This window comes from Canis lupus, chromosome 5 (assembly GCF_003254725.2).
Source record: "Canis lupus dingo isolate Sandy chromosome 5, ASM325472v2, whole genome shotgun sequence".
In the NCBI taxonomy this organism is placed as follows: domain Eukaryota; kingdom Metazoa; phylum Chordata; class Mammalia; order Carnivora; family Canidae; genus Canis; species Canis lupus.
Genome location: NC_064247.1, coordinates 76,921,592 through 76,946,268, shown reverse-complemented (window position 1 = coordinate 76,946,268; position 24,677 = coordinate 76,921,592). Strand labels below are relative to the sequence as shown.

The 24,677-nt window shown below is 42.5% G+C and overlaps 1 protein-coding gene and 1 long non-coding RNA gene across 7 annotated transcripts in view; one reads left to right on the top strand and one right to left on the bottom strand.

Annotated features, from left to right (window-relative positions):
- Window positions 1-24,677, top strand: part of HYDIN (HYDIN axonemal central pair apparatus protein) — a 383,279-nt gene that overhangs the window by 332,157 nt on the left and 26,445 nt on the right. For all 4 annotated transcript variants that reach the window (XM_049110700.1, XM_049110701.1, XM_049110698.1 and 1 more), the window contains 12 exons: window positions 2,598-2,758; window positions 4,774-4,871; window positions 5,842-6,049; window positions 7,580-7,792; window positions 8,261-8,399; window positions 9,474-9,639; window positions 12,768-12,915; window positions 13,354-13,561; window positions 14,160-14,381; window positions 19,221-19,390; window positions 21,918-22,116; window positions 24,168-24,326. In XM_049110700.1, coding sequence (XP_048966657.1) covers window positions 2,598-2,758; window positions 4,774-4,871; window positions 5,842-6,049; window positions 7,580-7,792; window positions 8,261-8,399; window positions 9,474-9,639; window positions 12,768-12,915; window positions 13,354-13,561; window positions 14,160-14,381; window positions 19,221-19,390; window positions 21,918-22,116; window positions 24,168-24,326 — 2,091 coding nt within the window. The remainder of the gene's footprint in view (window positions 1-2,597; window positions 2,759-4,773; window positions 4,872-5,841; window positions 6,050-7,579; window positions 7,793-8,260; window positions 8,400-9,473; window positions 9,640-12,767; window positions 12,916-13,353; window positions 13,562-14,159; window positions 14,382-19,220; window positions 19,391-21,917; window positions 22,117-24,167; window positions 24,327-24,677) is intronic.
- LOC112646615 (uncharacterized) overlaps window positions 1-24,677 on the bottom strand; it is a 57,870-nt gene that overhangs the window by 15,160 nt on the left and 18,033 nt on the right. Inside the window, exon 4 of one of the 3 annotated variants that reach the window (XR_003127751.3) lies at window positions 17,908-18,149. The exons of the other annotated variants lie outside the window; for them this stretch is intronic. This is a non-coding gene — a long non-coding RNA (uncharacterized LOC112646615). Of the gene's footprint in view, window positions 1-17,907; window positions 18,150-24,677 lie in introns of those variants that run through there. 3 annotated transcript variants of the gene reach the window in all.

Here is a 24,677-nt window from a genome sequence, read left to right as displayed (position 1 = left end):
ATTTTTTCTTTCTTTTTTAACCTATGCACTCTTTCTTTTTTTTTTTTTAATTTGGGAAAGAGGGAGCATGAGCAAGCAAATGAGAGAGAGAGAGAGAGAGAGAACACGAGCACCAGCAGAGGGAGATGAAGAAACAGACTCCCTGCTTCAAAGGATCATGGCCTGAGCTAAAGGCAGACATTTAACCAATTGAGCCACCCAGGCGCCCCTACCTATGCATTGTAAAAGGCATACTGTTTAGTTGTAGTCTTTAACTTTAGTTTTTAAAAAAAGGTTGTAATGCATGTGATCCATATCATTGCATGTGGCTATAGTATACCCATTTCACTGCTATATAAAATTCCACTGTTATTTGTCATTCTCTCTTCTTTTGAAAACTATTTGCGGTTTTGCTATCATGCACAGTATTTCTGTGAACATTATTGATCATGTCAAATGGTGTTCATTTGCAAACGTTTATATTCCTCGAAGTGGAATTGCCAAGCCATAGGATATATGAAATTCAGCTTTCCAAAGTAATGCCCAAATGTTGTCCAAAATGGCTATACCAATGTACACTCCTATCGGCAAAGGGATCTTACTGATCCACATTCTCTCCACAACTTGGCATTGCCAGACCTCTTGGTTTTTATCATTTAAATGAATGGGAAATGGTCTCTTTGGGGGCTATTTTGCATTTCCCTAACCACTGATAAAGTTGAATATGTCTTCATATGATTATTGGTCATTTCAATTATGATGCTTATCCTTTGTATGAGTTATTTTACTTTTGATAAACTCTACTATTCTTTCCTATTATTTGTCTGCAAATGTCTTCACCAAATTTATAGCTTATCTTTTTACTGTCTTTGATGTATCTTTTGATGGATAAAGATACATTTATTAATCTCATCTTCTATATATATTATTATTTGTGTCTTGTTTTTAAAACCCCTCCCTATCAGGGAAGAAAAAATATGCATTTTTTTAAGGTTTAAGAACTTTGCTGTTTCTATTTAAGCCCTTGGCCCACCTGGATTTTATGTATGATGGTATGAGGCAAGGATCCAATTTCATAGTTTTCCATCTAGATAACTAACCTAGCCAACTCCCTTTTTTGTTTATCCCTTCTGTTTCCTAGTGACCTGCCATGACTCCCTTGTCATCTAAATTTCATATATACCTAGGGTGTTTTTTGTCTCAATATTCTATTTCATTGTCAATTTTTCTATCCCTATGCCAATTTTACCCTACCTTAATTTCTATAGCTTCATTATCAGGGACGCCTGGGTGCCTCAGTTGGTTAAGCATCTGCCTTTGGCTCGGGTCATGATCCCAGAGTCCTGGGATTGAGCCCCACATCAGGCTCCCTGCTTAGCAGGGAGCCTGCTTCTCCCTCTTCCTCTGCCTGCCTCTCCCCCTGCCTGTGCGCTCTCTCTCTCTCTCTCTCTCAAATAAATAAAGAAAAAATCTAGAGATCCCTGGGTGGTTGAGGGGATCCCTGGGTGACTCAGCGGTTTGGCATCTGCCTTCAGCCCAGGGCGTGATCCTGGAGTCCAGGGATCGAGTCCCACGTTGGGCGAGTCCCACGTTGGGCGGGACTGCTTTTCCTGCATGGAGCCTGCTTTTCCCTCTGCCTGTGTCTGTGTCTCTGCCTCTCTCTCTCTCTCTCTCTCTCTCTCTCTCGGTCTGTGTCTCTCATGAATAAATAAATAAAATCTTTTTTAAAAATCTTTTTAAAAAAAGCTTCATAATCAGCCACAGTATCTGAAGCAAGTCTCTTTTCCATACTGTTTTATTCTGAAGTGCTTTAGTTATTCTTAGTCCTTTATTTTTCTAATTTTGGAACCCACTAACCAAGTACTATGGAAACCCTAATGGAAGCTTGATTGGAATTGGATTGCATCTATAAGTGAGTTTAAGAAGAATTAACAATTTTATAATATTAATTTATCTATTAACAAATTTTAGTTCTTTAGGTCTTCTTTGATTTTTTTACTACTATTCAGTTTCTTTAATAGTATTATAACTCTTCAGGCTTTTTATTTGTTCTTGAGTTAATTTTATTAAATTATTTTCCTAGAAATTTGCCCTTTGACTAAGTTTTCATATGTATTTTCATAAAATTATTTATAATATTTTCTTATCCTCTGTTTGAATCTGTAGGATTGGTGGTAATGTCCTCCTTTTTATTTTTGATATTGGTTATTTGTATTTACTCATTTTTTTCTTTTTTTTCTTTTCTTTTTTTTTTTTTTTACTCATTTTTTTTCTTGACCAATCTCATCGAAGACTTTTTAAGTCATTCCAAATAAATAGCTTTTAGCTTTGTTGGTCCTCTTTTTTTATTTATTTTCTGTTTCATTAATGCCTATCCCTATCTTTATGATTTCCTTTCTTCTACCTTCTTCTGAGTCCATCTAACCAAAAAACTCTTATCTCTGCAATCCTACTGCTCTCAGTAATTTGTTGTTAGGCTTGCTTTAATCATTTTCTCTAGAACTTGAATTTATGCATTAGTGCTCATTTGCACAGGTAAAATATTGTACTGTGTCTCCCCCAAACCCCCATCCCAGCCCTTTATTCCTGTCAGTCAGCTGACTCCACCTTTGTTACAGGTGATAGAGACAGACCCTGAGCCTGCCCACTCCATAGTAGAAGAGAACTATCGAGAACTGCATCTTCAGATTAGTGCCAATGTGAATTTCGCTTCCTATCGATGCCATACAAGCAACGTGCACTTTAAAGAAACGCTGGTTTACCAGACCCGAGTGTTTGAGTGAGTCTTCAAAAGCCCCCCACCATCACAGAGAAGCTCTTCCATTTCATCATTTGTCCATTCCTTCACCACACATTTATTCAGTGTCTATGATAGCACATGCCAGGCATCAGAGCCATGTGGCATGCACCAGAGTAACTCCGTGGATGCAGGGAAACACTCAGGCCCACAAAGCTGTTGAAGTTCACACCCAAAAATCAAAATATAGGTCAGGAAACACAGTCCACCAGGAGGGCAGCAGCTGGCCATCAGCCTCAGTGGGGACTGTCCCTACAGCAGTCCACACTACTCCCCAGGAACTGTTCTTTTCTCCCTGATCCCAGGTGACAGCTTGGACAATATCCACACGAAAGGCAATGGGTCCATCTTAGCTTAGAAGCCCCACAACCTACAGAAGGCAATAATCCTCATAACCATTCTACAGCTTCCAAGATGCTTATAGGGGACATGCCCAGTTATGAGTCGCTATTCTCAGAGAACCCCAAGCTATGGCTTCCCTCCAGGGAATCATAATTCCTCCAGACTAGATGCAATTTACCAATCAGGGGTCATTTTCACTATAAACAACATTCCCTGATAATACAGTGGTGCCCCAACTGAATGTTAGAGGATAAGAGGTACCCAGGTGAAGAAGTGAAAAAAAGTCCTTCTAGGCAGAGAGAGCAATATATACAAAGACAGTGAAAGACTATTCTTTGAGAATTACAAGCACAAAAATGTAAACCACTGACATTTCAACTTTATGAGAATTCGTAATTAACTTGTTCAACTCATTTTGCCTTTGTTACACTTTAAATGTTCTCTCAAATTATTATAGAACCAAAAGAGATGAGGCAGGAAGTGAGACCTTCCTTCTGTTGATACCTATTTCACCTAAAGCAGGGGTTGTCAAACTGTGGCCCACAGACCAAATCCAGCCAGCTGCCTATGTTGTACATGAAGTTTCTTTTAGCCCACAGCCATGTCTATCTGCTTATGTGTGGTCTGTGGCTGCTTTTACACTATAACAGCAGAGTGAGTAGTTGCTACAAAGACCCATGGTACACAGAGCCAAAAAAAAAAAAATGCTCTCTTGCCCTTTGCAAAAAAAGTTTGTCAACCCCAATCTAAACCCAGAACTTCTTTATCAAAAGTATTCTGTACCACTAAGATTGCTCCAATTTATAAAAATTTTCTCTAGATAATGGCCAGTACTCATAGTTTTACACAATAAATGCAAGCCCTTGAAGTCAAAGCACTTGACTTTGGGCATACCTACATGGTCTACCTGGATTAGATCATGGAAGCCTAATCCTTACACCCTACCTTAGACCTACAGCCCCCTAACCCTCAATTCCTGCTCTTCCCTAAAACTAGGAAGAGCACTTGTGTTTCTTTCTTTCACACAATCATTTTTCTGGTGCCAAGGCCTCATCCTTCTCCTGTGATTGTGATCAAGTTCAAAAGTGATTCTAGAAAAAGCTTCTATTTTCTATTCTTATCTTAGATGCAGAGAAACTTGAAGTGAGAAAGGCTCCACTAATTCAGAATTTGAGACAAATCTCAGCCAGTGAATTAATCTCAGGCAGAGGTCAAACAGCCTCTGACCACAGGGACATGGTTTCCAGTGAGACATGATTCAGGAAGGGAGGGACTGTGGCATTTGCACCTAAGGAAGGTACCATTGTCAGAAACATTTTGATTCCTCTCTCATGGAATTTTTTCAGGATTACAGCGATGCATGCTGAGAGCTCACTGCATAGGGTTCTGGTTGTGTGCCAGATGATTTTAAGTGCTAAACATTTGGATTTTTTACTTTTAATAGCCATGTATATATCTTACATGCTTTAGAAGAAAATATAGCATAGCAAATGCATGGCGTCAGATAAAATGCTTAAAAGCTGCCTTTTGAAAAAAATGTTTAAGAAACACAGTGATGACTTAAAAAGTTAAATAACAGTTTACATGATGTGCAGACAGAAAAAAAAAATCATCGACAGCACATTTCTCAAATCCATTCTCTGATCTATCTGCAGGCTTGAGCTGATTAACTCAGGAAATGTGCAGCTGGAATTCAACTGGGTCTCAGAAGATACTGCAAAAGCTGTCAGTTTTGCAAAGCCAGATAACCAAGGTAAATATGATGGCAGGCAAAACCCAGGGCTTGAACTAAGTTCCCAGTTAGTAGAAGAGCCTTGTTCATGGAGCAATGAACACTGCTCCAATGGCCCCCTCAGTAGCCAACAAGAAGCAGAGCAAATGTCTCATGGTGTCTACAGAGCCAAACATGCCTAAGAAACTCAATACCTGACCTCAGTCCTCCTGGAGTGGAGAACTTGGACCCTGGCCATCCACTGGGCCAGCATGGTCACAGACCCCTGGGAATCTTGTCTTTTTAGGCCTTATTCTTGTGGGAGATTACAGGCCCTTGCAGAAACTGATGAAAGCTATGAGGGGTCTCCCTCAAAATATATACACTCAGACCCAAGTTGATACATATAAAGCACTTGAAAAAGGCCTCAGTACTTAGTAGACAAATAACCCATTACTCTTGTTGCAGTTTTGGAGATTCCCAGACCTTTTATTTTATTTTTTTTTTATTTATGATAGTCACAGAGAGAGAGAGAGAGAGAGAGAGAGGCAGAGACACAGGCAGAGGGAGAAGCAGGCTCCATGCACTGGGAGCCCGACGTGGGATTCGATCCCGGGTCTCCAGGATCGCGCCCTGGGCCAAAGGCAGGCGCCAAACCGCTGCGCCACCCAGGGATCCCCTAAATGGGCCCTTATCCATAGGCTGCTAGTTTGTGAATCCCTATTTTAAAACAAGGATTCTCCAAAAATTATGTTCACAGTCCATTTTTCTTGAGACATCTCCTCAACCCACCTCCTCAAGCCAAAAGGAAACAACTTTGAAAACTTGATAGAATTAATAGAAGTATTTTCATGAGTCTCCTACAGGAGATATGAGCCAATCCTTACCCCTTGTGCCCAAAGTTAAATGTATCTGCTAGAAGAGGTGAGCCCTTAGACCCCACAGAGGGTCCCTAAGGACTTGCGCTCCCACTGCAAATGCAGAATATCACTGGCTGTCTGTTTGCCCCTAGGTTCCTCTCAAAAAGACGAACTTAGCCAGGGCACGCTGCACACGGTCAGCACTCTGGACAGTGCCACAGACCACTGGAATGATGTTTCCCTGCCACCCTTCTCTGTGGACCCTTCCTCAGGCATTGTGCCAGCAGGGAAGACTCAGAAGCTCAAAGTGAAATTCTCCCCACTGGAGACTGGAGACTTCGAGAGCAATCTTTTCTGCCAGTAAGGAGACTTGGTCCCCAGAACAAAGTTCCACATCTCCTATCCTCTCTTCCACCCCACCACTACCACCACCATTCTTTTGAGCCTTGGGGCCCCTGTACAGTCCCCAAATTGCCACAGTTCCCTTTGGGAAAATTCTGTTTTAAGATTTTATTTATTTATTCATGAGAAACACAGAGAGAGGGGCAGAGACATAGGCAGAGGCTCCCCTGCAGGGAGCCTCATGTGGGACAACCCCGGGATCATGACCTGAGACAAAGGCAGATGTTCAACCACTGAGCCACCCAGGTGCCCCCCTTTGGGGAGATTCAAAGGGGCCCAGAATTTGGAAGATACAGAGAATTGGGTCTTTTGTGTTACTCACCAACTCTCTAGACTCTTCCCCCTCCTCCTTCCCCCTTCCCAGCCACAAACAGGATTCCACTGAACAACAGAATGGCTGACAGACAGATGAGTTCCAGGCCTTGGGCATGTATGAACTTAGGAAAACTTTCTAGTACCCCTTCTGAGACTTGATTTCCTCATGTAGAAAGCAAATAACAATACCTACCTTGTATGGGCATCATGAACATTAAATGAGTTAATTCAAGTGAAGACTTAGAACAGTACCTGGCACACAATAAGCACAGTAAACACACATGGCAGGAGTGGAGGTAGTGGGGCTGATTTATAGATGAGGAATAGAGGGGGCTCAGACCCAATTCAGGAAAAGTCAATCCAATAACTCCTAGCAATGAAAGCCCCTGATGTGCTAACCACTCCCAGGAAAGCTCTGTGCAGAACACCCACCTGACAAAGGAATTGAGTGAACCATGGCATGGGGGTAGTGAGATGTATATGAGACATAAGAGCCTCATGGAGCCCCTACGATCTGGGCCACCTAAACTTGGTGCTGGACCTAAGTCTGCTCACATCCACCTTACCTTCTCCAAGGATCTCATGATACTCTTTTAGGATTTCGCTGTCAATTTTCATACTTCACTAGATGCCTATAAGAGCGCCCAGGGGGTAAGCTTATTTTATAGCACGGAGATTTTGTCACCACAGCTGGAGGAAATAACTTGGGGCCACTCTTATTTACAGAAAAGGAGCCAGAATTCAGCCTTCTCCTACTCAGCCCATTCATGTATTCATCCACTCAACAGTTAATGAATAGGGATCCCTGGGTGGCGCAGCGGTTTGGCGCCTGCCTTTGGCCCAGGGCGCGATCCTGGAGACCCGGGATCGAATCCCACATCGGGCTCCCTGCATGGAGCCTGCTTCTCCCTCTGCCTATGTCTCTGCCTCTCTCTCTCTGTGTGACTGTCATGAATAAATAAATAAAATCTTAAAAAAAAAAAAAAAACAGTTAATGAATGAACACCAACCATGTATCACACACTATTCAGGGACTGAGATTATGTTGTTGACCAGGACAGACCCAGTCTCTACTTTCATGGAGCTCACACTCTGGTGATATAACTCATTTACAGCCAACTAAGAAAGCAACAATTGATTTAAAAATAAGTAATAATAACCTTATCTTCTCAGGATTCCCAACCTGCCACCTGGAGAGCAAGGCCCAGTCCTATTAGTAAAAGGGCGGAGCTTCTTGCCCCTCTGCCATTTTGACCTGAAACACTCTGACTACATCAGTGGTCATCGGCGCAACCCAGATCTCCGAGGGCCTAGTGGTGCAGCTCTGGACTCAAACACCCGGGTCATTGAGTTCACCAGTGTGGGCATAGGAGGGAAGAGTCTCCGGTGAGTTGTCTAGGTTTACAACAGTTGATTTCATACCAGTCAATCCTTCTAAAGAACATAGAGGAAGAATTCAGGGAAGTGAGTGAGGCTAATTCCTAGAAGCAAGCTTGAACTACTGGGTTTGGACTTTAGAGAACTGCTCCATAAGGAAGCTGGATTTATCTCCTTGGTTTCAATACTGGGGAGATTTTAGAATACATAAAAATAGAATCCCTGACCACCACCTTAGCCACAGAGGATCACTGGGACAAAAGTGCCCTAGGCATCATTATTACTCCAGAGTCCAGAACTCTAGTCATAGTCTGGACCCCCAAATGAGATGCAGTTTTCATTTCCAAGGTAATGAAGTGCCCAGACAAGTTCTGATTCCCAGATAGGGAAACTGTGCTAGGGAAGGTCCTAGAAAGTTTCTCTTATTTCTCAGCCCACATTTCACTCTCTGCAATAAATTATTTCCCCCTCGGCCAGGACTTTCACAATCCTGAATCCCACTAATAGCACCTACTCCTTCTGCTGGACCTCTGAAGAAACTGAAAGTCTCCAGAACCCTCCAGCCTTCACATGCCTTACAGAGAAGGGCCTCATCCACCCTGAAAAGAAAGCTGAGGTGTGTGTATGAATGAAGACCACCCAACAGAGTACTTTAATCATTCTCTCTCTTTCTCTCTCTCTCTCTTTCTCTACATAGCAAGTGTGCTGTAGACCACAGGTAGAGTGAGGGGGACAGCCCAAGGGCACATCAATTAATACGTATTTCTTGAGTGGCATAGACATTAGGCAGTCCTTATGAACATGACACAGCTGTGCTCTCTTGGTTGGTCATGGAGAGATGGAGAGCTCTAGTATTTGCTGTTTTAAAAACTGAAATTATTAAAGCAGGGAAGGAGAGCTGGACATTAATGCCTGGGGACTCAAGGACTCATGGAGTAACATGAAGACTTATTTTTTTCCCAAGGATTGACAGCAGTAAAAGGATACAGATGTGTTTTTACTCAGTCAGGCCAAAGGGCAAAAGAGAGAAGTGAGTCATGTCCCACAGTTTAGTCCTCATGTTTACGTAGGGGTCTGGGGTGTGGGTCAGACTTAAAGAAACATGAATTCATTGGCCAAAATAGATCTATGGTCTTTGTATCCTGTAAGTTATGCAGAGAATGTCAGAGGCAGAAACAAATCCATGAAACAGAAATTATGATTTCACATGCCTTGAGGGAGATCACACAAATAAATGCATGGAGCAGGCCAAGGGTACAATGATAGGGAATGCTGAGCACAACACTGGCTGGCTGCAGTGCTTCTCTGCCAGATGATCACCACACAGACAAGTAGGCCTGGTGTTGCTAATTTTCCCAAACTTTTTGGGAAAAGCCAAAATTCCATATTTTTATCAGACTCTCTCTATTTTTCACATGCCAAACAAAGACATGGTGTGAAAATACGGCAGCCCAGCCATCAGAGGCTATGGGTAGGGTAGAGGCCCTCAGAAGGACCTGTGAGCAGGGCAAACAGATATTGATATTGCTGGAACAGCCACACTTATAGCCTTCACAGAGATGGTAGAAAAGTAGGAGTAGGGGTGATCTGGTGATATCAGCCACTGTAACTCCAGCACTAGTCAGCTTCCAGGGGCATGTGGAGCAAACTTAAATGCTTTTTACCACTCTGTTCCAAATTGTCTCCTTAGATTGTCTTCCAGTTCACACCTTTCCATCTGGACATCACAGAAGCATTCTGGGCTTTCTTAATCCCCGAACACAACATCACCATCCCTTTTCTACTGGTAGGCAAAGCCACCGATCCTCTCATCAATCTAGACAAGTCACACATCAATTTCAGTTGTCTCCTTATTGGTAAGGCTGCCCCATTGGTTTATGTTTGAGTTGGTGTGACCTGTGAGGGAGGGGAGTGGGACTGACCCAGCAATGAACTCCAGGAACAGACTTGGGTGGGAAACTTTTCTGGTGCCTTCCAGAAGCATGTCAGAGGTGCTCTATCACTGTTCACAAAGCCACAAAGTATTTATCTCTCAATCTAATTTCCATCAGGTATCTTCTAAACCCACACACTATAACCTAAGAAAATTTAGGAGCCTTGCTACAGATCCTACTCTTAAGATTCCTTGAAGTTCTGGACTATGTTCATTTCTAGAGCCTCACGTTATCCCCATCTTACTTGTATGTGCCTCCAGAATATGGGCTGTATTTGCCTCTCAGTCTGTGCCACAGGGGGTCAGATTTTCCTGCCATCCTTTTAGGCACTTATTCAGCTCAACAAATATTACCGAGCCCTTGTATGACCCAGGCACTCTTCTGTGACCTAGAAATGCTGTGAATAAAGCCAAAGTCCCCACCCTCATGGTGCTTACATTCTAGTAATAGAAAGCAGACTACGAAAAAAGAAAATATATAGCATGTCAGATGTTAATAAGTATTCTAGAGAAGAATAAAGCAGGGTAGGGGGAATAAAGGATGCTAGTATGCAGTGGGAAAGTGACATTTGATCAGAGACCTGAAGGAAATAAAGGAGGTGATTGCCAAATCCCTTATCACATGGATGTGGGGAGTGTGTGTGTGTGTGTGTGTAAAATACAACTAAAGCCAGAAGATGTTTTAGTAACTCATTAGATTTTTATATTTAGAAAAGTAATATTCTTTATAATCAGACAATCAATCTGTATAAAATTTTAATCTCTTTCCACCCATCCTTTCCATCAAGGAAACAAAATGTTGACAGTTTGTTATGTAATATTTCCATACATTTCTTATACTGATATATATAAGTAGGTAGGAAGAGATTATAGTGTTTCAGAAGTTTCTGAACAAATAAATGGGCAGTATAGTATAAGAATAATAACAGCGCTCTTGTATAGAAAACAAACAGATGGTTACCAGAGGAAGAGGGGGGTTGGAGAGATGGTGATAAAACAGGTGATGGGGATTAAGGAATGCACTTGTAATGATGTGCACCAGGTGATGTATCGAAGTGTTGAATCACTATACTGTACACCTGAAACTAATATAACACTGTATGTTATGTTAAATATTAATTAAATAACTAAAAACAGCAAAAGCGAGACAAACAGAATTTAATCTGGGAATGCAAGGGTGGTGCATTTCAATATAATGATTATATCAACAGATTAAAGAACAACCATGTGATCATATACTAAAAATCATTGCTAAAATTAAGCAGAAATTCTCAACAAAAAATTCTAATAGTAAGATAGGAATAGAGGGAAAAACTTAAAGAAGACGAACCAGGAGTACCTGGGTGGTTCCATCAGTTAAGCATCTCCAACTCTTGATTTCCACTGATGTCATGATCTCAGGGTCATGAGATCAAGCCCAAGTCAGGCTTTGTGCTGAGTGTGGAGCTCGCTTGGGATTCTTCTCTCCCTCTGCCCCACTCCTGCTCACACATATGCTCAAGAGCTAGCTCTCTCTCTCTCTCTCTCTCTCTCTCTTAAAAAAAAAAAAAGACTAACCAAAATCAAGAGGCAAATATTATCCTGTAAATAAGCCACTAAACTCTTTTCACTTCAGTTAAAATCAAGAATTAGGCAAGGATGCTCATCATCACCATTATTATTGAATACTTTCTTAATAATTTTAGCAGATACAATAAAACAAGAAAATTCAATAACTGGCATAAACATTAGGGAACAAGAAACAAAACTGTCTTATTTGCTGTTGCTGGTGACTTCATACATAGAAAACCTCAAGAGGCTCTAGAGAAAAGCAAAACAAACCACTAGAATCAATAGGATAATTTAGTAAGTGGCTGGATGCAAGACAATTATGTAAAAATAAATAGTTTCTCTTTCTTTTAGTGATAAGCACCTAGAAACAGAAACAAAAAAATCCATTCAATATTGATAAAACCTATATAATATCGAACGATAAATGTAACAAGAAAAGCGTAGGACCTATATGAAGAAAACTATGGAATCTTATAAAATGCCCCCAAACAAGATGTGAACATTTACTAGTTCTCTCAAAATTAAATGCAAATTTAATCAAGTTTCAGGGATCCCTGGCTGGCGCAGCGGTTTGGCGCCTGCCTTTGGCCCACGGCGCGATCCTGGAGACCCGGGATCGAATCCCACGTCGGGCTCCCGGTGCATGGAGCCTGCTTCTCCCTCTGCCTATGTCTCTGCCTCTCTCTCTGTGACTATCATAAATAAATTAAAAAAAATAAATTTAAAAAAAAATCAAGTTTCAATTAGAATCCCAACTGGTATTGCCAGATAAAATACAGGATACATAGTCAAATCTGAATTTCAGATAACAATGAGTAATTTTTTAGTATAAGTATGTCAGTATAAGTATGTCCCATGCAATGGTTGGGACATACTTATACTAATATAATATCCTCTAAATCTGGCAACCTTAATCCCAAAAGGATTAGGGGTGGGGGGAGAATTGGATAAAATGATTCTAAAGTATATGCAAAAAAAAAATAGATGCTCTACAGTAATCAAGGAAAGTAAGAAAAAGCAAAATCATGACAGAAGCTGTATTAGGGCCCTGTCAGGACACTCATGACATACCCGAGCTCTGATTCAAAAGAGTTTAATGCAGACTATTTACAAAGATATGGGCAGAGTTAAGGGGCCTACTGGGGAAAGCGAAGCCCTCACTAACAAAAGCAGGGAAAGGCATTGGGTCCAAGGAAACAGGGAGAGAAAATAAAGTCATCAGAGTCACCTAGGATGCCATGAGCAAGACAGAGGACCCACCTAGCAGGAGCGGGCAACCGATGGAATAAAGTTCTAGAAGTAAGAGGTAGAATCTCCCCCAAGGGAAGAGGGTCACTTGTAGACCAGAATCAAAGAAGAGAGGTAGTCAAGAACTGAAGAGCTTGGGAGGAGAGGGAAAAGAAGTTGAAGAATTTGTTCTAAGAGGAGTAGTGTCTCCTGAGATACTTCAGGAGCAGGCATGAGGCTTTCTTCCACTGAGGGCTGGTGTTTCCGCCTTAGGCAGAGAAGCCAGGGAGACCGTTCAGATCATCAACAAGGAGGAGCAGGGGTTCCACTTTGCATTCCAGGACAACTCCCGATATTCTGAAGGTTTCAGCAATAGCCTGGTGATATGTCCCATGGAAGGCTGGATCCCACCACTGTCCAGGTACAGCAAAAGTCTCCCATGACTGTACCCTCCCAATATAGCAGGGGTTCTAAGCCTGCTAGTCAGGAGAATCTTTTTCCCTCAGAGTGCTCTATATCATGTCTCTTCCAACTCTAAAATTTATATGAACAGTCCCATCCCTGTCTACTTATTTCCCATTGTTCATTTTCCTGATAAATTGTAGAGCACTGAGAACTCTCAGCTTCTCTTCTCAATATTTTCTCTCATTTCTATATTTTTTTCCTTGCCATCTACCGTATTTGTGAATTCATAAAGCAATGTCCCGCCATGTCTGGCAAATCTTCAAAACTCATCGTAAGTTGGAATGATGATGCCTTTTCCTCATAGTGGGTATGCTAATCCATCGGGCTCATATTCTTCAGCAGGTTATAGCAGGTTGGCCTTGTCAGCTAATCTGCTGTCTTCTTCCCTGACCAGATTCCCAATTGATATTTTCTTCACACCAAAGCAAGAAGGAGATGTGAACTTTAATTTGATCTGCAATGTGAAAAAGAAAGCCCAGCCTCTGACCTTAAATGTCAAGGCTGAGGGATACACAATGAATGCAGAGGTCAAGTGCAAGGACAGAACTGGCTTAATCACTCTCCTGAGTCCCAAAGAGACTAACATTATCAACTTCTATGAGGTAAGAGTGTTGAGAGAGCCTTGATTCATTCTCTCACCCCCTTCTCTCTCTCTCTCTCTCTCTTGATTCATTCTCTCACCCCCTTCTCTCTCTTACACTCTCCTCTGTCTCTCTCTCTCTCTGTCTCATTCTCTTCACACTGGCTGGAAAAAGCTGTACAAGTGAGTGTTAGCTGAATCTGTTTCAAATTCCAGGGAGGCTAGGAGAACAGAAACATGCCAGAAGCTTCTCCATCCTCAGAATGCATATAGTTTAGTGTATATAGTGCATATAGTTTACTTATTTTTCAGGGGGTGGATAGATGGTAGGGAAGGTAAGAACACTTGTGTTAAACATAGAGGAAGGATGTTTGGCTACCAAGGGAGGTCTAAGAATTAAATTGCCATCTCACTCTTCAGGTATGAGGGTCCCCCAGCTCTTAGTAGCTCTTGCTGGTACATCTGACTACATTAAGTCCATGATACTCACCTCACTAATATCATCTGTCATCCCTATTTCCCAAAGGGTATTTTCCCCAACATATTACATATCCTAACCCCAGAGAAGGGAACCATGACTTGCATTCCATCAACATACTTCTCTGTTCCCTGTCCCTCAGGTAGAGTTGAACGAATGTGTTCAGTGCGAGCTCAGCTTTATCAACACTGGAAAGTTCAACTTCAGCTTCCAGGCAGAGCTCTCCGGCCCCAAAGCCCTGCTGCAGTACTTGGAATTTTCACCCATTGATGGCAGTGTGGATGTGGGTCAGAGTGCCCATGCCTCCCTGTCTTTCCAGCCATTTAAGAAGTGTGTCTTGAAAGGCCTGGAACTCAAAATCAAGGTGAGACCATTTAACATCGTCTGACACTGAAAGCACTCACAGCACTCTGTCTTGAGAGATTAATTCTCCTGGATGTCCCTTGTCTTCTCTACCCTGCCAGAAGCTCCTAGACAGTGGTTGTGTTGGAGACAGTCTCACAATCTCTAGTATAAAGGCCTCACCTACAGTTGAGGCAGCTGGTGAATAAGTGTCCATTGAAAAGCAGTTGAGCATCCATGCCCTGGAATCCTGTGCAGCTATTAAAATTAATAAGGGAGTGACCCCTGGGCGGCTCAATGCTTGAGCATCTGCCCTCGGCTCAGGTCATGATCCCAGGATCCTGGGATCAAGTCCTGCATCAGGCTCCCCACAGGGAGCCTGCTTCTCTCTGTGTGTCTCTCATGAATAAATAAACAAAATATTTAACATAAATAAGTTAAAAAGAGAGATGAACGGGAAGTAAAGAGGAAGCAAGAGAGACAAAATATATGTAACATTTTCTAAAATAAGTTATTGAATGAAAACCCAAGGAATTACGATGTCCTCAGGAATGGCAGAAAAGGACCCTTGAAGAGCTGCTCTTCCACAGTGATGAGAACACTGGCAAAAACCAGCAAAATCAACTTTTTCAGAACTCTTAAAAGGTTTGCAACATTCCTAGGATCATTTATTCAAGAAAAATGACTGTATTGTGTGTAGATGCCTCAATTTCTTTATCTCTTAATCTGTCAATTAACATTTAGGTTGTTTCCACATCTTGACTACTATGAATAGTGTTACACTGAACATGAGAGTGTTAATACCTCTTCAAGATCCTCATTTCAATTCTTTTGGATTCCAAAGCCAAACAAAGACACCACAAGAAAACTATAGGCCAGTATCCTCAACAGAATATCAATAAACCAAATCCAACAATACATTGAAAAGATCATGCACTACAACCAAGTAGGACTTATCACTCAGATGCCAGGATGGTTCAACATACAAAAATCAATTAATGTGATATCTGACATTAACAAAATAAAGGACAAAAATCATATGATTATCTCAGTAGAAGTGGCAAAAAAGCATTTGACAAAATTCATCAAAGACTCTGAACAAACTAGGATTAGAAGGAAAGTACTCCAACATAATAAAGATCATATATGAAAAGCTCAGAGCTAACATCATACTCATCAGTGAAAAGCTAAAAGCTTTTCCTTTAAAATCAGGAACAAAGCAAGAATGCCCACTCTTCTGGAAGTCCTCAGCAGAGCAATTAGACAAGAAAAAGAGAAAAGGTATCCAAATCAGAAAAGAAGTAAAATTGTCCCTGTGTGCCAACAACATGATCTTATTTACAGAAAACCCAAAAGATTCCATTTAAAAAAATCTGTTAGAATTGGGGCGTCTGGGTGGCTCAGTCAGTGAAGTATCTGCCTTTGGCTCAGATCATGATCTCAGGGTCCTGGGACTGAGTCCCACATCAAGCTCACCTCTCAAAGGGGAGCCTGCTTGTCCTTCTCCCTCTGCCCCTCCCTCTGTTCATGTACTCTATCAAACAAATAAAATCTTTAAATAAAAAAATCTGTTATAATTAATAAAATAATTCAGTAGAGTTGCAGGACATAAAGTCAACAAACAAAAATCAGTTGCTTTTCTATACACTAACAAGAAACTATCTGGAAAAAAATTAGGAAAACAATCTCATTTACAATATCACAGAAAAGGATTAAATTGTCAGAAATAAACTATAGTGGTAAAAGACTTATAAGTTGAAAACTACAAAACATCAATGAAAGAAATTAAAGACAAACAAATGGAAAGACATCTTTTGTTTGGGGATGGGAAGCCCCAATATTGTAAAAATGTCCATACTACCCAAAGCCATCTATAGTTTGAGTGCAATCCCTATCAAAATACCAATGGCATTTGTTTTACAAATACAGAAAAATAATTCTATAATTCATATGAAGCCACAAAAGACCACAAATAGCTGAATCAATCCTGAGGGAAAAGAACAAGGCTAGAGACATTCCACTTGCTGATTTCAAAATACATTACAAAGCTACCATAATCAAAATAGTAAAATACCAACTTTGAGACAGACTCATTGACTCTCAATGGAACAGAACAGAGACCCCAGAAATAAATGCGCACATATACAGCCAACTGACCTTGGACAAGGGTGCCAAGTCTGCACAATGGGAAAGGATAGTCTCTTCCACAAATGGTGCTGGCAAAACTGGATATCCATATGCAAAAGAATGAAATTGAGCCTTTTACACCATGCCCAAAAGTCAGCTGCAAATGTATTAAAGACTTAAACATAAGGGACTCCTGGCTGGCTCGGTGGTGGAGCATCTGCCTTTGGCTCAGGGCGTGATCCCTGAGGTCCTGAGATCAAGTCTCACATCAGGTCCCCCACAGGAAGCCTGCTTCTCCCTCTGCCTAGGTCTCTGCCTCTGTGTGTGTGTCTCTCATGAATAAATAAAAATTTTACAAGAAAAGAAAGACTTAAACATAAGGCCTAAAACTATAAAGCTACTAGAAGACAACATCAGGGGACAGTTTCATGACATTGGTTTGGATATGATACTAAATGCACAGGCAACAAAAATAAAGAAGCAGGACTACCTCAAACTCAAAAGCTTTTGCACAGCAAAAGCAACAATCAACAGAGCAAGGAGACATTGTCTTTATTCATATCCTCAAGGAGAAGGCAACTGATAGGGAACCAGGGTTACAACAATTGGAACCCAAGGTCAGTTGCTGGCCAGTCCATAACTTAGACATGAAGTCATAACACGGTCCAAAAAAAAATTTTTTTTTCAATTAGAAAAAATAAAACTGTAAAACTCCTGGCCTGGAACTCAAGGGCAATGTTACAGCCATCTTCTCTGCCAAGTGCCAGGCACGCCACCTCAGAAAGGGCCCATCCCTGTTGAGAACCATCTTTTTCAGAACTTTTGTGCCTTACAGCAAAAAGAAATATTACACATGTCACAGGACCTTCCTGCTCTAATTGGCAGAAAAGCTGAAGGTGGTCCATTTTAATCATTTTCAGGGAATCAGCCACAAAATGTAAAGAGTTTAAAAGCCTTAAGTAAAGATGGAACTGGAGGTATCCTGCTGAGTGAAATAAGTCAATCAGAGAATGACAGTTATCATATGGCTTCCCTTGTATGTGGAATATAAGAAACAGCAAAGGGGATCCAAGGAGAAGGGAGGGAAAACTGAACGGGAAGTCATCAGAGAGGGAGACAAACCATGAGAGACTCTTAACTCTGGGAAACACACTGAAGGTCACTGGAGGGGTGGGGGCAGGGAGATGGGGTAACTGCTTGGGGCATTAAGGAGGGCACGTATGTGATTAGCACTGGGTGTTACATGCAACTGATACAGTATTGAACACTGCATCTGAAACTGATGATGCACTATATGTTGGCTAATTGAATTCAATTTTCTTTTTAATTTGTAAAGCCTTAAGTAAGAAACTGTTTTCAACTGTAAAGTCATTAATGAAAACTTGTAGCAGTGACCGTTATGTTTATTCTAATGACGTTTAGGATGAATAGTGGGTATATTGTTTTAAATCAATTATCAACTTACAAAATTTCATTTTATAAAAATTTCTGAAGAGCAAATTAAGTTCAAATCCCAACAGGCACATGTGTCATCTTGCTGAGAATCCGGGTATGACCCATTGCTCTTTATATCTTGTACTTTTTCACCCTTCACACTGGAGCCTTGGACCTCATTCTTGTCCTTTCCTGGTCACAAGATGGCCATTCCCTGGATGCCCTGTGTCTGCATTCAAAGTGGAAATAAGAGGGAAGAGCCTGAAGGCAAAACAAACCAAAAAAACAACAACAACCAACCAACTGAACTTTCCCAGCAAGACTGCCTCTGTATTCAAAATAGGATACCGGTCTTGTCCTCTTGTGTTTATATCCTGATGACCAGAACTATGTCTGATGACATAGTGTCAAGGAAGGATAGGAACTCAAGTATTTTCACCCAATCACATTGGCAACTAACCCAAGCCCTATGAGTAAGGAACCCTTGGGAAGCAGATGTGGGGCAGGAACTAGCAGTGTCTTTCACCCCTCTGCCTGCCACCTGAGTCATCACTGCGGGAACCAGTGCAGTATCTGATCTCAGAGCACCCAATTTGCTTTCCTCACATAAACAAACTTCTTTTTTTTTTTTTTTGAGTGTTTTTTTTTTATTGGAGTTCACTTTGCCAACATATAGCATAACACCCAGTGCTCATCCCTCCAAGTGCTGCCCTCAGTGCCTGTCACCCAGTCACCCCAAACCCCTGCCCACCTCCCCTTCCACTACCCCTTGTTCATTTCCCAGAGTTAGGTGTCTCTCATGTTTTGTCACCCTCACTGATATTTTCACTCATTTTCTCTACTTTCCCTTTATTCCCTTTCACTATTATTTATATTCCCCAAATGAATGAGACCATATAATGTCTGTCCTTCTCCAATTGACTTATTTCACTCAGCATAATACCCTCCAGTTCCATTCACGTTGAAGCAAATGGTGGGTATTTGTTGTTTCTAATGGCTGAGGAATATTCCATTGTATACATAGACCACAGCTTCTTTATCCATTCATCTTTCAATGGACACTGAGGCTCCTTCCACAGTTTAGCTATTGTGGACATTGCTGCTAGAAACATCCTTCTAACCTGTGAGTCAGAATCTCTGCCGATGAAGTCCACGGACCTGTTTGGGGTTTTTTTGTTTTGTTTTGTTTTTGGCAGGGGGATGGGGGGAAGCACCAACTGCTTTCCTCTTTCACCTGAGGACTTGAGGAGCCTTTGTTCACATTTCTAATCACTCTCTGCCTGCCATTCTCTCCCCACAGATAAGCCATGGCCCGATGTTTATGTGCAGCATCTCAGGCTGCGCTGTGAGCCCAGCCGTTCATTTCTCCTTCACCAGTTACAACTTTGGGACCTGCTTCATCTACCAAGCTGGGATGCCCCCATACAAACAAATCCTGGTTGTCACCAACAAGGAAGAAACGTCTATGAGGTAAGCAGACTTCCCAGAGCTTCCAGATGATTCTGTAGCTCCTTGTGGGTCCTAAAGGTGAAGTCTTGCCAAAACAGAAAAAGAAAGATTATGGTACAGAGTCAAAGACAGTTGGGCCAGAATCTGAAGTTTCTTTTCTCCATAACTAATGCTTGGGTAGCCATGATTCAGATTTCTGCTAAAAATCTTCTTTAAGTGAGGAGGGCAATGCCAGATGACTCGACGAGAGGCTCAGTGGCTTGCATTTATTTTCTTCACATAACAGATGTGGAAGCCAAGGTCTGAAGAGTTAAAAAGTGAATTTCTCAGCCCATTATTTTCCAGTTAATAACAGATCTATACCAAGCCTAAGTCTTCTGATTAAAATCCAGCGTCTCTGTACCATCCCTGTGTAGAATATTCCAGTCCAGGTTTCTGGGCCTTATTCTAGACCTTTTGAAACAGGATTTCCAGAGGCTGACCCAGAGACCTGTTTCCTCAAAGCTCTCTAGGTTAGTACTATGCAATAGAACTTTCCTGGACACTGGAAGTGTTACATATCTGTGCTGTCTAATATGGCAACCTGTGACTACACGTGGCTGCAGAGCACATAAAATGTGCCTGATGCAACTGAGGGACTGGATTTTTAATTTTTTAAATTTTAATTCATTTTAATTTGGATTTATTTTTTTTTTTTAATTTTATTTATTTATGATAGTCACACACACAGAGAGAGAGAGAGAGAGAGAGAGAGAGAGAGGCAGAGACACAGGCAGAGGGAGAAACAGGCTCCATGCACCGGGAGCCTGACGTGGGATTCGATCCCGGGTCTCCAGGATCGCGCCCTGGGCCAAAGGCAGGCGCCAAACCGCTGCGCCACCCAGGGATCCCTTAATTTGGATTTAAATTTGAATAGCCACATGTGTCTAGTAGCTACTGTACCAGATAGCATAGGCCTAAGTTCTAAGCCTAAGTTCTTTTTTTTTTTAAGATTTTTTATTTATTTATTCATGAAAGACACAGAGAGAGAGAGAGAGAGGCAGAGACACAGGCAGAGGGAGAAGCAGGCTCCATGCAGGAAGCCCAACACAGGACTCGATCCCAGATCCCCAGGATCATGTCCTGGGCCGAAGGCAGGTGCTAAACCACTGAGCCACCCAGGGATCCCCTAAGCCTAAGTTCTAAGGTTAAACTCTCCTCCTCTGAGATGGCGGATAATAATAGCATCTCACCCATGGGCCTATTAGGAGGATTAAATTAGTTCCTCTAGAGAGAGTACTGAGAACAGTGCCTGGAACATAGGAAATGCTCAGTTATCCGCGCTGCTGCTGTAATAATGATGGTTAGCATCCTGAAGGGTAAGTTACAAGAGTGTCATGTGATTTGAAATGCTAATTAAAAACCTTATCTACCTGCACTCTCCTGCATGATTTAATTCAATAGGAGTCCTACACAAAGGCATTAAGTGCGGTTTATTGATCTAGCTGGACTCCTCTAACTACCTGGAAGACAGACAAGGAAGTGTTGTAATGGAGAGGTCCAGGGGCCAGAGGTCATGGCCATGGTCTTCAGAGCGGATGTGGTCTTCGAAGATGCTGTGTAGTTGAGCACTTAGTGATAATGAGAACATTTGTGGAACATTTCCTCTGTGCCCGGCTTAGCAACTGACTTGGTCACTGTATTCCCTTTAATGCTCACGACAACTATGAGGTAGCTGTCACTGTCTCAGCTTTACTGATAAGGGAACAGAGACCCAAATAGGCCAAGTAACTTTTCTCAGATCTCATAGCTCGTTAGTGATACAGTCCGGATCCAAACTCCTGTCTGTGTGACTTCAGAACACATACTCCTCTGCGCTTTGCCACCCAGTTACTTAGGAAGTGCTTTCTTCTTCTCCTCCCCTCCTCCTCCTCCTCCCTCTTTTATTCTTCTTTTCTTCTTCTTCTCTTCTTCTTTTTCAGAGAGAGAAAGAGCAAGCGGGGGCGGGGGGTGGACAGGGGGAGCGGCAGGGCGAGGAGAAAGAATCTTAAGGAGGCTCCACACCCAGCATGGAGCCTGATACAGGGCTCGATCTCACAACCCTGAGATCATGAACTGAAATCAAGAGTCAGACATTTAACCTACTGAGCCACGCAGGCACCCCAGGAAACGTCCTTCTTATGAGAGGATACAAAGCCATGAGCTGCATTTTCCAGAAAAAGAGGACAAATTCAGTGCAAAGAGCATTGAGCAAAGGGCTGTGGCACTTTTGAGTTTGAGGGTTGGTTCTACCAGGATTTCAGGGTGTGATTTGGGGTAAGTAACTTTATGCCCAGGGCAGTGTGGGCTGGATCACTGCTGAGTCACAGCCCTTAAATGCTGTGACTCTAGGGCAGCAGGTCAGGAAACTATCAGTACCCAGCTCAGAGAACCAAGGGGACAAAATCAGTCTTTCTGGTCTTTGACCTCCAAGAGCACAGGCTGGTGCTGCCAATGCTCTTCCTTTGTAGAGAAAACAAGAAGTATGTGGACCCTCTAATTTACACACCTTCCTTCTGATTTTCTGTAGCTTAGACTGTCTTTACACCAATACCGCACACCTTGAGGTGAACTTCCGTGTTGATGTGATCAAGCCGGGAAAGACACTGGAGATTCCAATCACCTTTTATCCTCGAGAAAGTATCAGTTATCGAGAACTCATCCCCTTTGAAATCAATGGGCTCTCACAACAAGTAATTGAAATCAAAGGGAAAGGCACCGAGATGAAGGTAAGAGACAGTTGGGGAGATCCTCAGGCTTGGCATCCTCCTTTTTGCCCTCCCGGCCACCTATCCCCCTGCCACCGAGGCCACTCTTCTTCCCCTCTCCCCATATCCAGCCCCCAAGCTCCTCTGTCAGAGGCCAGCCAGTCCCTTCCAAAAGATGAACTGTCAAATCTGACTCAAGTGAATCATAGACCTTATTCAATACCAAACTTTCGTGTCTCATAGGTTACAACTAATCACAGGCACCGGAGAAACATTTTCTTGGAGAAGTTTGTTTTGGGACTGTCAGATGTATAATCCTGACCACATCCTTCTTTTCTTACATCAGGCCATGTTTTGTTTTCAGGTTTAATAGGCAAGATTTGAAAAAAAAATAGGCAAAATTTGTTTTGGATAGCAGTTTGTTTGGGATATGTATGCAGACATACGTTTCAATTGTGAAACATCTCTCCTTAAAGCCACACTGATTAATATTCCTGAGCCAGGTACAAATTCCAGGATTATATTTGTTTGAGGGCATCTCTTCCAAGTAGGAGCTCCTAATGAAAATCCTGCTGCTAATCCCTTTCTCCCCAGTGTCTCGTAAACATTTAAGGAGTCTGTTTGGTGGGTATATCTGCATTTTTAATAGAAGGTTTTGGAAGACTTTGGCCTTCCAAGATGCTCAGGTAGTGCATAGAACATTGCAGCCACTTAGAGAGAGAGATGTGGGAGGGATGGAGGGGATGTGTCCCCTGGATGCCTTCCCACCAAGCTAGAGGAACTACAGGACATTGCCACCTGGTGTGTCTGCACCCAAGCCAGAGGAGTGGAGGTCTCTTCCAATATCACTTATTCGTTCTATCACTCACTCATTCTGCACCCACCGTGTGCTAGGTACTTTGGGGGAAATCCGGAGATGACTTAAACATGTTCTCTGCCCTCCAGTAGCACAGGCTGTTGCTAGAGACTCTCAGCTTTTTAGAGAGAATGGAAACATGTGGGCTGGATATAAATGAAGCTGAGGAGCAGGGGCGTGTGCAGTTTAGTGAGTGATCAAATGACAGTGACCAGTGGGTGCTGCTGAGTGTGAGTCAGTGCTGTCCTGTGGGCGAGGCCCAGCCTGATTTTGATCCATCCAGGCCAGCATTGCAATCAATGCCTTATAAGGACTTGGAAGCGTGTCTGCTGGTCCATCTGTGCTGCCACCATTCTAGTCTGAATGGTCAGCTACTGTCACTCCTCAAAGTTTTCTCTCCTGCCATCTTCCAGCCCGTCTTCACAGAGTGACAAGCCAGAGCATTCACAAAATACACGTTTGATCGGGTCATTCCATGCTTCCCTGGCTTCCCACTTCTCCCAGCATAAACCCTGGCTACCTCCAAGCCTGTCTTCTCAGTGTGCCCCTCCTTCCTGGCCACAGGCCTTGACTGAGCCACTCCTCCAACTCAGGGCCTTGCCACGGGGTGTCCCCTGGCTCCGGGTGTCCTCCAATCTCACAGACACCCTGACTCAAACTGACTAGATCCTACCCTGCCTTTAGCTCTCCATGCAGTGTAGACATGCCTTCCTCAGGGAGGCCTCCCCAGGACCCCCAGCCAGTTCAGCATCTGTATGCACTCTCAAGGTACCCTGAGCTTTTCCTTCATGACTCTTGACCCCGTTATAATTATGTATTTGTTGGGGCACTGGGTGGCTCAGTCAGTTAGTATCTGCCTTTGGCTCAAGTCATGAGCCCAGGGTCCTGGGACATAGCCCTGAGTCAGGCTCCCTGCTCAGCAGGGTGTCTGCTTCTCCCTCTGCCCCTCCCCGCAGCTTGTGCATGCTTGCTCGCTCTCTCTGTCTCTCTCTAATAAATAAATAAAATATTTTTTTAAAGTATGTAGTTGTTTAATGAGCTGCTTGGGGAGTAGTTTTTGCACATGAATGTTTACTGGGTGCATGAATGCCCACCTGTATGAAGAAGGCAGGACACTGAAAGAGAGGAACCACACTTGCCTCACCAGAGTAGATGATCATGATCATTATTTTTCTGGGTAATTGATAGAACCCTCCTCTCCAATCTCTTTCTGCAGATTTCGATCCTAGATCCAGCCAATAGGATTGTGAAGTTAGGAGCTGTCCTGCCAGGACAGGTTGTGAAAAAAACGGTTTCCATCATGAACAACAGCCACACCCAGCTCACCTTTAGCCAGTCAGTCCTGTTCTCAATTCCAGAACTCCAAGAACCCAAGGTTGGTGCTCAGGGCTCCCGGTGGGCTCTTTGTGCTTCACAATGATACAGATGACTGTGCTAGCAACACTAACAGCTCACACTTCTTGTGCACCTACTGTGTGCCAGACCATTCTAAGAGCTTCCCATGTGCTACCTCTGAATGTCTTCAGAAAAACAGTAGAGAGCTAGTACTTTTATTATTCTCATTTTACATATAAGGATATCAAGGCTTAGAGAAACTGCATACGTCAAAAGGCAGCAGAGTGAAAGAAAAAGGGATGGATTCAATAGATATGAATTCTTATGAGTATATATATCCTGTAGAAAATTTGAAAAATATGGAAGCTCATAAAGAAAAACATTTTGGGGG